This window comes from Brienomyrus brachyistius, chromosome 23, assembly GCF_023856365.1.
Source record: "Brienomyrus brachyistius isolate T26 chromosome 23, BBRACH_0.4, whole genome shotgun sequence".
Lineage (NCBI taxonomy): Eukaryota > Metazoa > Chordata > Actinopteri > Osteoglossiformes > Mormyridae > Brienomyrus > Brienomyrus brachyistius.
Window position 1 is genome coordinate 12977366 of NC_064555.1, and position 12463 is coordinate 12989828.

General features: G+C 40.2%; 1 protein-coding gene across 1 annotated transcript; it reads right to left on the minus strand.

Annotated features, from left to right (window-relative positions):
- Positions 1–7574: 7574 nt before the first annotated feature.
- LOC125719258 (type-4 ice-structuring protein LS-12-like) lies at positions 7575–9384 on the minus strand. The gene is made up of 4 exons (XM_048993875.1): positions 9302–9384; positions 8649–8719; positions 8191–8335; positions 7575–7932 (listed from the first exon to the last, which is right to left on the minus strand). Exons 2-4 carry the CDS (start codon positions 8695–8697, stop codon positions 7716–7718), a joined length of 411 nt encoding a protein of 136 aa, XP_048849832.1. The 5' UTR covers positions 8698–8719; positions 9302–9384; the 3' UTR covers positions 7575–7715.
- Between the last annotated feature and the right edge of the window lie 3079 nt (positions 9385–12463).

A 12463-nucleotide genomic window follows, 5' to 3' on the forward strand; every position in this document is an offset into this window, starting at 1 on the left:
AAGCAAATAATTTGACAAAAGTACAAATATAATATTTTTCTGAGTCCAACTATGTAAAGGCCTTTCGTTTCCAAGGAGGCCAGTGTGTTTTTTTCCATCGCTTAGCAACCATCGCTAAGGCCAGAACTCCATTGTTGTTGGGGCAAAGCACCTGTGTTAGTTTCTTTCTGCCAGTACCATCATTTACAATACAGTTGTTACTCAAAAGGGGGCAAAATAAAAATTCTTTGAATGGAGGTGAATTTGGGGTCATGGTATTTTTTTTTTCCTTTTTGTCGTTCGCTCACCTGCATCAGATTTTTTTTTCTTGGTTTACAGATGCAGGTTATTATTTTGACAGAGATTATGTGAGCAGCGGAATAGAATTCGGAGTAAGTATGTTCATGCGTGGCGCGTGGGGGCCACATGGAAGGTCCTCCTGTGGTGTGACGTGTTCACATGTGCGCGCACACGTCTCGATGGGGGGAGGGGGGGAGTTGCTGAAAGTGGAAGGCAGGACTTTTATGTTGATACAGTTTTTTGCGTTTCAGTGACATCACTCTTACACAAGTGCCTTGAATTGCACCTGTGTGAGTGTGTGTGTGTGTGTGTGAGTGTGTGTGTGTGTAAGGTGGTTGGGGGGGGCGGGTGTTTGTCAGTAAAACCAAACGCTATGCCTGCCAAGTGCATCAGTCAATCAGCAGCCCTGCACAGCGACGAGCGGCATGCCGGCAGCACGGAGGCCGTCCGAAGCCTTGGGCTCGCCTACTGCAAGCTAGCTGGGGGCCAGGCTGCCTCTCAGGGCCGCCAGGCATGGAGCCGCCAGCCGCTTGACACCTCTGGCCACAAACTCTCCCCTCATTTTTTTCCACTCATCCCCTTTCTACACTTTTATTTTCAAGAGCAATTCTGTTTGATTTTCCTCCATTTTCTGGTGGCGGTAGAAGAAAGATCCCAGCAAGAAACACCAACTGGTAAGTACTGGCCATTTTACTAAACTGAGTGCGTTACTGGAGATGTGCCAAGGTGGAAAATTCATATAAAATGTTGTTGCATGGGTTAAAATGGAAGATGTTCATTCATTTCTTTACGTTTAGTCTGATTTGTGAAATAGACTTTTGCATGAATTTTTAAAGGAAAAAGCTAATATTTTGTTTAAATTGTGCTTTACAGTAAAAAAAAACATACTGAGAAATATTTACTGAACCGTAACATAGTTCATAACATAGACTTGCTCACACACCAACGACCGGAGCCCTAGTGCAGGTGTGCCTCTTTCCGGCACCTTCTCTTTGTTTTTCTCTTAAGGCATGTTTCACGCGAGTGATGTCCTTCTTAGCTTCAGTGTGATGCGCACAAACACACACACAGCACCCGCAGCTGTCACTCACAGAGCCAAGAGCCCCTTTGCCGCGATCACGCCACTTTCAGCACAACTTAGCCCAGATAGAACGCGAGCAGCACATGGCACCATCCCCAGAAAAACGCTCCCACTTCAGCACTGGGGTGCAGCGCTGGGGTGACGCTACAGCACATGACCATTACAAGAGAACTGTGCCCTGTACACATTAATTGGCCCATCCTGTCCTAGCTTAGTTATAGCGCCTGTTCAGTGCAATCAGCGCAAGTGAGAAGATACAACCAGTTGTCTTGCTACACTCTGTTATGTGCTTTTAGGTGCGGCATCCAAATTACATATTTTCTATTATTTTGGAAAGCATCTCAACTGCAAAAGTGGTGATTTATTTTAATAATACGCAATTATAATAAAATAACTAAAATTCACGCATTTGTATAATCTTAAAAATTTAACATACTCTCCTACTCTTTTCACTGTTGCCAGACAGCTGTTTGTGAACAAGATTATAAAAATAATTTCATGTAATTATGGAAAATGTGCATGCTCTGCTGCTCAGTCAGCGGACACAATGCTGAAGAGGTTTGATCTTCGATTAATAGTCCCGAGTGACTTGCAACATCCAGAAAAGAGACAAATGCCATTTATCAACAATTATGTTATTTTGAGCAATTATGTTTAATTATGCAGTTTGTTTAATTGCCGCAGAAAACCGGGGAAAGATACACGACATCAGATTCACCATTTCACTTTAATAATTTAAAGACTTGCACTGTAACTACATAAATGTTTTATATACAAATATGTACAAGTTATGTACATATAAAATGTAATACCTTATATGGAAAGCTTTCTGTGATTTTTAAAAAAAATGATGCAGAATAACACTAATAATTTAACAAGTAAAGCTGTTACGGAAATGCGCGATGCATAATTCACGCAATAATTCTAAACTCAGACCCCATCTACAAAACAAGTAGCACAGTAAATACCTGCTGGATATCTCAATGAAATATTCCCCCCTAACCTTAATCACATTTGATCTACCCTTGCAAAAGCCTTACAAAGAGAAGAAAAAGAACTTGTCGCAAGGCACCATCAGCAAGTACTATTCATCATTTTTGGCATATAAGTTCCAGAAGAGGCCGGGAAAAAAAATCCAAAATGTCGTCTCGGGTTCCAAAGTGGGTGTGGCCTATTCACGGGCCTGTGATCATCCCGTCCTTCACGGTCTCTTTGTTTCCTGTGTTGTGTTGTCTCTGGATGAGGGCAGGGGGTGCTTTACTCCTTCCAGGCTCGCCCAGCCACCTGGCTCCCCCAGCCGGCTCCGCTCTCCCACCTGCCTCACGCTGGCCTTCCTCCCATATCTCCTCGTTGCGGATGAAGGGCAGCTGGATGCCTCACGTGTGACTCAGCCGCTCGGAGCCCCCCGCTGCCTTGCCAGAAAGGGGCTTTCCCCAGTCCCTCCTGCTCCCACCAGCTATTTTGGCAAGTTCAAGAGAAAAGGACCTCAAATCATTAAAACCATTTAAACTATGCGGCATGTGACTGTGTAATATGGCAGACCATATAATCCAATTAGTATAACCAGAAATTATTATTTTAATAATGCAAAATATTTATATTCTACATGCCCAACCTTAGTGTAATAGTAGTGATTTTTAAATAACTTCTCTTTTTCGTTGCTTCAATATTCTTAATAAAATCCATTATGAGAAAACCTAAATTAAATTAATTTCACTCTTTCATTCATTCATTCATTCATTCAGTAAATCAGTAAGAAAAAGCATTTTCAGCCATTTCCTCTAATTTTAATCCTTTTATTTCCTCCAGAGATCGGAAGGCTAATTGTCGGTTGTGACGTGCATCAGAACGGAATCCGCACGTTTCTCGTGAAGCATGCAGTGTCGCTTAGCGCTCCTCCATTCAGAGGCTGTTCGTTTCTTTTCTTTTTGAGTTTTACAGCTCAGTGTTCCCTTGCTCATTGTTTTTGCTTTTTATCGCTTATTTCTGATTTTATGCATTTTTAGAGGATCTCCCTTTTACATTGAATTGAAAGCCTTAATTAAATGCCATCGGCTTATTAAACCCATGAAGGCTAACGGCTACGGGTAATTTTGCTTTAGAACTGGGACAAGGAAAAAAGTAAGAAAATCACGTCTGAACCGGCAAGGTGCATTGCGCCATTCTCGTCATTTTATTTAGGACGCCGGGGTGCCGCCGTTGACCATGTGGCATTCAGCTTGACACCGACAGGCACCTGAATTGACTGGAGCACAGGCTCAGCGGGACGGGCCTTCAATCAGACCCACTCTCACACTTGTACTGGGCTGGAGCGCCGGTGGCTCTGCTCCAAATTACTGCATAAGTGCCTAAACAAAGCATGGGCTCAATTGGCCCAAATGAAAATTGCTCGGAGCTTGAAGCCTCGACTAATGAAGTGGTTTTGGAGTCTCGTCTGTGATTTTGGCTCCACACTGCAGCAATAATATGTTCTGGTATGCTGATCGATGCTTACGGTCTGAAGCTAAATGTTTGGCAGATTCCAAGCTTCACTAAACATATAACAAGCCATACATCTAATATAAGATCAAAGGGATTCATGTTTTAGAGATACTCTTATTGCTCTGCCTGCTTTGGCTCTATACTCTTTTATTGCATTAAACCCCAAATGATGGATAAATGAACATTTAAAAATCAACAAACGACTGTCCGCTTCAAAATTGCGAACAAATTTAGCAATGCGTGAAATTTAATATGGGAGCAATCTCCATCTTTGTATTACATTTCTTTAAAAAAGTAGTGGTTCCGAAAATATCCCAGTAGATCAATAATGTGTAGATTTAAAGAGCAATAAGATAGAGTGACGAGCTAAGCGTCCGTAAGTATGTAAATGCGTAAAAAATGTAATGAAAAATTATGGCTCTTGGGAAAGGACATATAATTCATTTCAAAGAAAACAATCAACTTTCTAAGGAGCAATATAACCATCTGAATACAGAATTTAGGCAGGTAGCTGAAAATGCAAAATGCTAAATAAGCAAGTAAGCAGGTAAGCTAATTAAAATACTTAAGAGAACCTCACACTCGCCCAGCTGGGTAGGTAACGTGATTGAAACGAACAGGCATGTCTAGATACAGTGTGACATGGTGACTTTATCATGCATGCAGAGGTCCTTCACCCTGCCCGTCTGAATCTTTCTGTTTGTGGCGCAGGAACAAGGTCACCTGGACGTGATTGAGTTACCTTAAACCCCAAGCAGCCTTCAGCCTGAAGGTTTATAGGCTGCTGTTCCAAAAGTGGAGCTTAACAACAAGCTCTGCGGTCTTATTATCAGGAGTCTTTTTTCCTCCTTAAAAAAAGGAGGCCATCTTGAGTACAGCCTGTTACTTGGCAACGAAGAGGCCAAGACTTCAACAGCTGGACTCTTTCCATAAATGGTCTGGATATGCAATGTTCCAGGGTCCTGCTGCTCTTATTACAATGATTATATTTTCCCCCTGATTACACCTCTGGATTTCGCTTTTATACTGAGGCTGCTTTTGTACTGACGTAAAAATAAGTATAAAGTGTAACAGCAACATTTGCTCTAAAGATTGTGCTAGAACACATAAGATATCGCTTGCAAACTTTGTTTACAATGTTATAAACGGAGAAATACTCATTTCTTGGAAGGGTCTCGGAAGACAGAAGTCCAATTCTCAACTGGAGGGCATCCTTTTCTGGGTTTGGTCCACGGCCATGTGGAAGACTAGTGATTTTGTTGTCCTGACCACCAGGAATGACAACAAGTCATGGTCTCCCGCACCACTGTGTGACAAAGTCAGTCAGTCGGAAACCACGGTACGGAGCGACGTGCACGCCCAAGGTGACTGCGTTATCACACACGTGAAAAACGAAAGCAGGACTGACCACTTGGATCAGACGCACCTACCCATCAGCTTCTGAGTCTTTGTTGCCCTCTGTTGGATGCATGGAGAATGACAAAGGTTCCTTGGTAGCTGTATGTGTCCTTGAAAGTGAAAATGACTCTTTATAGAAACAAAAAAACAAACCAGGATAAAGTCATTTGGGGGAAAGATTTTTATGTGAATTATGCCAGTAACAATATTTATAGTGTGTGTGTGTGTGTATGTGTATATATATATATATATATTCATAAATATCCTACCATTCCTAATAAAGTGGCCGTTGAGTATATATAACTACAAGTTTTATATATATATATATATATATAGTAAACAAAGCAAAATAAAATTACATATATTTTTACATCTCATATTTCAAAAAGTATGTCATTGATATTATTTTTTGCTCTGTATATATACCTTTTCTGGAATAAAAAAGATATGCTGATACAGGCTTCATCATAAGCATAGAAATTGTATGGGTAGATGGATGGAGAGCTATATTATATTAAAACATCCATGTGTTCTACATGTGTCAACATGCAAAAACATTCTTTTTCTTATTTACACATTCTGATAGCACGTGTTGTTCTCCATAATGAAAAAATTCCATTCAGCCAAGGAGATTATTGTCCTGGCCAAATATTAAGCAAAAGCCGAGTAATGAAAATTGTGACCTGTGTACATTCATAAGTAGAGATTCATTAAGCATTACTTTCATATTTTCAGTGTTTACTAACTGAACATGAACAATTAGTCTCATTGGCAAAATGAAAATTTTCATTAAGCTATATGTGCTTTACATAAAATTTATAATAGGTCTGGTACTAAAAATACTTCCTGCCTTAAATCTTTCAAACAACTTATTTTAATATCTTATATTAAGCATTAATAGAAGTGGCTCAGTGAGAAACACTCTTGGCTTCATAACCTGCCCCAACACAGCATGTGTGGATTCTCCATGTTTGTCCCTCTGTTGTGTGAATTTCCTGCAGTTTCTAAAATTTCCTCCCACATTCCAAAGACTTGCCCGTAGCTGAATTGGTGTCTCTAACTTTTGCGTAGCCCGTGATGGTGTCTGTATGTGAGTTTGCCCCTGTCTGGGCACCTGCACTGGACCAAGCAGCCGGACGGATGCATTAAAGGGAGGTTGAAATTCAAATTACGATAACCGGAACCACGTTTGGTGTCCGGTTTCAAAAATGCATTAAAATATGCAAACATGAAGCCTGTGCCGAGTTGTGGAACAGAGCAGCAGCCTCCTGTGAGCACAGAGCTGTGTGAACTGCAGTGGAAACGGAATCGAAAAAGTACCAGCATTCACTGACCCATTAGCCTCTGACGGACACCTTGATTATAATGCATAAGCCCATTCTGTTGGGTTCGCCCCTGCAATTCTTGTTAAAGTAGGCAAAAAAAGAATAGCTTAGCTCCTCCCCCCTGTCGCCAAATCCTATAGCTAAGAACAATTTGGCATCACATCATGTAATCTTATTTTCGAAGCCACCTGACATACATTATGATTCTGTTCTCTTAGCTCGCTTATGTTGACAGATACACACATAACAGTTCAGGTTAAAAACATTTCCTCAGGCTACAAACAGGTATTTATTGCAAGTTCTCATTAAAACGTTTGGATCGTGTCCAGTCCCATAAGCGCCATTTACATCACCTCCAGCAGGATGACAACGTGTTCGTGATGAAGAACATTCATCTTCTTCAGGCACTCCTGCCAAATGTGACCCCATATGCAAAGCAGGCCACCCTCCTCTTGTACCCAACCAAAGGGAGCCTGGGACACCACACAGACCTGCGAAAATCCCACTAGATGCTTATGAGCAGCCTGCTAGATGCCTACAAGATGCCTGCCACAGGGGTGGGGGTCTAATAGAGTGATTTCAAGCTCCGTCAGCAGCTCTGTCTGGGACCCAGAGCTGCAACTGAAGTCCTACACCCTTCATCATAGATCTCGCAACAATAATGGAAATCCTAAAATGTTGCTGAGCGCAAATGATTTTTTTAATTCAAAATTGTTTCTAAAAGAGTGACTGGCATTAGACACATAATTACGCATAATTTTTATGCCCATTGTTGTTGTCTTTTTGAAGGATATTTCCACAAAAACAACACGAGGCGGTGATGTTCTTAAATTAATTTGCGCTTTGTATCTGCAGTACCTTTTCTGGTCAGTCTTTGAGTGGCTTGTCAATGTGTCAGCGCTTTTGTTTTTTGTCTGCGAGTCACGACGCTTTAGCAAACCCGAGTATTTGGAAGGCTAACAAAGCAACGCAGAGCAAGCAATGAAGAACCACACGATGACAAGGCAAAAAACTATCAAGCATTTTATTTGATATAACATCAGGTTAAAGCAGAGGAGTATGGGAAGACTTTAGGCAAGCATAAGCCAGATCTGGCTGTTGCTGTGGGTCGTTCTTGGTACCAGCTTGCCAGGGGCCAGGACAGGGTTCATCTACTTGGAGCCCAAGGCTTTGGTGTGCTGCATGACCTGCTGCCAGATGTCCTCCAGTTGAGTCTGCACGGTGTCAGCAAGGGGCTTAAGCTGGGCCTGCACAGAATCAGCCAGGGGCTTAAGCTGATCCTCGATGTTGCTGGCCAAGGGCTTCAGCTGCTCCTGGACCCTGTCAGCAAAGGGCTGCAGTTGGGCCTTCCCATCCTCAAAGTAGGTCCTGGAAGGAAGAAGGAGACACAGCATTACCCTCTTCAATCATCACATCCATAGTCACGTATTTAGAAATATTGTGCATAAGCATCATATTGTCAATGTGGTCAAAGGGTTCAATAAGTTCAATTAGAAACAAAGGGATCAAACTGTGAGCTAGAAATCCATGACCCAGTGGAAAAAGCAATCAAGAAACCTGTCAGGATTCGTGGGCAAATTTGCCATCCTGTTTCCACTGTGTAGTGTTAACAGATTAGCAACTTACTGCGCCTGGCCTGCCAACTGCTGGGTATTGACTTTCTCCATCAGACCCTCGGCGGTTTTGCTCAGCATGTCAGACAGGTCCTGGAAATACTTGGTAAGTCTCTCAATCTCAGGGGTGTCTCTTTTTACCAGAGAGAGAGACTCGCCTGTGGGACCAAGAAAAAGCACGAACTGAGGAAAACCAAGAATCAAAAGGAACAGTTTAAAAAAGGCTATTTTCATCATTTTTTAAACAATCGTTAACATTTGAAAAGTTTTGGCAAAATTATTTTTGTTAATTTCTCTGCCTGGTCAGTTACAAGTGTAAAGATAAATAAGATCATAATTGCATGTCAGGATCTTGTGAGCTATTAGGGTTTATTTACGCTGTGCAGCTCATGTTGAGTAAGAATAGATACTGGCTTTGCTTGTCTGTTGCCTGTGTTTCTTGTTTTTATTGTTTTGCTGAGGAATGAGTACCTTGAGCCAGGGCAAACACAACCAGGACAGCGATCAGAGAAAACTTCATGGCTGCTGATTGGACAGGGCACCTGTTAAAAGAGCGACATTGTGAAATTAGACCAGTTTCATTGGTTGTTGAAGGCCTGATTAAAAAACACTCACTTTTTTGTTACAAATTCGTCTGCTGGTATATCAAGAATCCTCTTTCAAGTATCTTTCAAATGTGTATTTCTAAGCATTTTTCAAAAGAGGTCTTTCAGATTCACCCACGTAAGGAAATGTAGTTTATTTTCAAATGTACATAGATGTATAACAATAGCTATTATATATATTAATTATTAAATATATTAAATATTAAGTACTATATAGGAACCACTTAACAATAAAGGCTCCCCTTTCCCAGTTGTAAATGGTAGTAACTCATGAATAAAAAGAAAACTGTTATAACTTGTTTAAAATTACTAATTAATAATTTACAAAGTGTTACAACCTAATTAATAACCAAATTATAAACCGTTCATAAACTCTTTATATGGGCAGCCTTTTTGAAAATTGGTACCCTATTTATTATATTATTTGCCCTACTATCACCTAATTATGAAGAAATCAAACTTACATTAAATATTTTTAGGAACGTTAATCTGTAAATATTTTTTGAAAAAGACTCTTACCTTCACTGCTGGTCTTCTAGGACTCGATGGTACCTCTGCTTGGCTGCAAAGGCTTCTTATGGTTCCTTAGTGAGTAGTGGCCCCACCTGACCTCAATATCATTGGCTGTTGCTGACAATTAGGTGACTTGCCATTGGTCAGTATGGACTGTCAATCAACGTGCGCTGGCATGTTGGCTGACCCTTGATGCTTGGCTTGCCACCAAGATGTCCTTCTCAAAGTCCAAGAGCCTTCTGTGGGGGACTGCTGACTCTACAAACATGCACACTGTGTAGCTCTTTATCTGTCAATCTGATTTCCAATGCGGGGGGACATTCATTTCAAAGACATGCAAAATATTTAACTGAAAGGATGACAACATTCAGCATTAAGAGTAAAGATGACACTACATGACTGTTTTAAAAAATAAGGTTAGGGCACTGTCTTCTCAAGCATTCCATTGTAAATTCTTGAACATACCAACTTTCTTAGTCAGTGAGTAGATATAGAGGGAAGGTTTAATTTTTAAATAAATTCATTTATCTCATTATACAAGGCCCCTAACCTTCCAATTATTTAATTACCTTGCTTAGACAGTACAATAAAATACGTTTAATGTGGTACAACTTTTGGTGTCCAGTGTGGTGGTCCAACGTCTTAGAAGCAACCATCTTCCAGGGATTTTCATACACACCTTGTTAATAAGAAAAGGAAAATGGTCAGTTTTGTTCAAACAACAGGAAGGTCGTAAGTGGAAAAACAACAGCCCAGTACAACAGTTGTGTAAGACTGTTTTCCCTGAGTACAAATGGGTCCTACAGAAATGTTTCCTACCCAGTACAAGCTACTGTCTATGTTCCTAATAATATCATTTATTAAGTCTTGCATTTCATTAAATTCATAAAAATATTTGAAACAACCCATGAACTCATATTAAAGAGTATAAAACAAAGAACTAGTTTTGAGTTGACTTGACAAGACTCAAATGTTGTAAAATGTACAAAAAAATTTGTAAAATGATACCAAACCAGGGTTTATACATAGTAGGGCTACTATTCTGCAGTCATGAGGGAATCTAAGCCATCGCTGTTCACTTCATTTTCTGAGATTTCATGAGACATCACATTCCAAGAAACTGGTACAAGGGGGTCAAATTCAGTCAGTGAGTAATTCTACAGAGGAAACCAAAAGCACGACACGTAGGGAACCTTCCAGAGATATACATGTTACACCAAATGCCCTGCAGATAAGGCACGTTGTCATATTAACCAGTTAATCAGGGAAGTGTCGCTTCACCCTGCTTCTTGGTCTTAGTGTTTTGAGGCATCCATGGAGTTTAAAAGTGAAGCACCCATGTTCTCTACAGTGGGGCTCCGGTATAGAGGTCAAGCTATCAAACAGAAACGTCCATGGTTGCTCACCTCACCCCCTACTCCCTGACCTGAATCATCATCTAAATGGAATGTATGAGATTATCACAAGCTGAGGAGGGATCAGCCCACAGTTTTGGTTCTGATATCGCTGAAAACAAAACACACAGTTTCACTGTGTGCTTCATCTGAGGTATTTTGCCAACACTGAATCACATGATCATTATCTTCTATGAAATTCTCATACAGTGCATTATATTATTTATTTATTTGGGTATTTACTTTTATTTCAGACAGTTCCAAACAATGCATAGACCAAACTCCAACCAAGAAAAACTGAAAGAAAAATATCTGATTTTATGAGCAGATGAACTTATTAATTCCTAACAAACAGCTCATTACTCACATTTTTTGTTTGCTTCTCAGTAGTGTCAGATATAATTAAAAAATACGTGACCCACTATATTCCATCCTATAAACAAACAGAAACATCACATCACCAGGCCATATATTCACATTCAACTTTGTTTCAATATATACATTTCTGCATATATCAGTATTCCAACAAAATAATGTAATTTTACTGTCTTGTTCCTTTTATTCTAGTGAATCTGTACACCATTTATGTTCAGGGTGCCACATTTGAACTTATACACAGCTTTACTGACTGCTACAGGTGGATTTACAGACACAATTCAAGTTAAGTAGCTTCACCAGAGGCCATCCTGTGAAAGCATCCTGTGTTTCATAAAATGAGCTGGTGATGGACCACATTCCCTAAGTGACCTGCTCCCCTTAATCACTGCTGATTGCTGATTATGACTATATATCATTTATCACATGTACTATTAGAACATGAGCATCTACCTTTGTGATACTTTTCATGGGATTGTATTAACTTTTGATTTGCAAAACGTTCGCTTGGATGTTTATGATGGATTCCTTCTGGACAGGCAAATCATCAACTAAAGCTTTTCTTCAGAGCCGGTTCGCTTTCTCCTGCTTAATCAGAGGTGATGACCGTCTTTCCATTGTGTCTCAGAAGATTGTAAGAGATCAGAGGAGAGCCTTGATAGCAGAAACATGTCAGCTAAACAAGCGAAGGGGTCGAGGTTCACAACTATCTTCCCAACTGATTCTTTATGGCATTGAAACTGTGGGACCCAATCACTAAGGGCAAGGAGCAGATCTAGTTGGCAAGATATGGGTAGGTCTGGTTTACCCTGCCATTTCTCAATAATACACTAAATAATACTGTGCAAAGAACTCTGCTAAGCCCTGCTAAGATGAAATGCCGAGCAAAATTTCCACAACATCAACGTGCAACAGCAGCGCAACAATGCAACAGGAATACAATCAATAGTATACGAGTGGATTAGCTCCAAATCGGCTTAGGATCAGCATTTAATGCAATATAAATTATATGATTATTTTGCATTGTACTATTATTATACCTATCAAAGCCATGATCACTATGGCAAGGAACTTTCTAAATAAGTGAACTGAGAAAACAACAGAACTAATGCTGCAATGAAAGGCGTTTTGTTCTAAGAGAGGAAGACCTTGCTTTGTGCATGTTTTCATTTATAACTTTCCCTAAATCTTAAGCTAGGGGATAAATTCTTTGTCAGGCATTTCTGATACTTTGTCTTTAGTTATTGAGTCAGGTCAGCTCTGGTGATCTACATAATTGTCAACTCAAGAGCACTGAAGCAGGCCATAATGTAACAAAATTACTCAGATTTACCACAATTATCCCCCCAAAAAAGGTGGAAGAAAAATAAAGAAGAAAATCTGAGCTTGTGAGATAAGC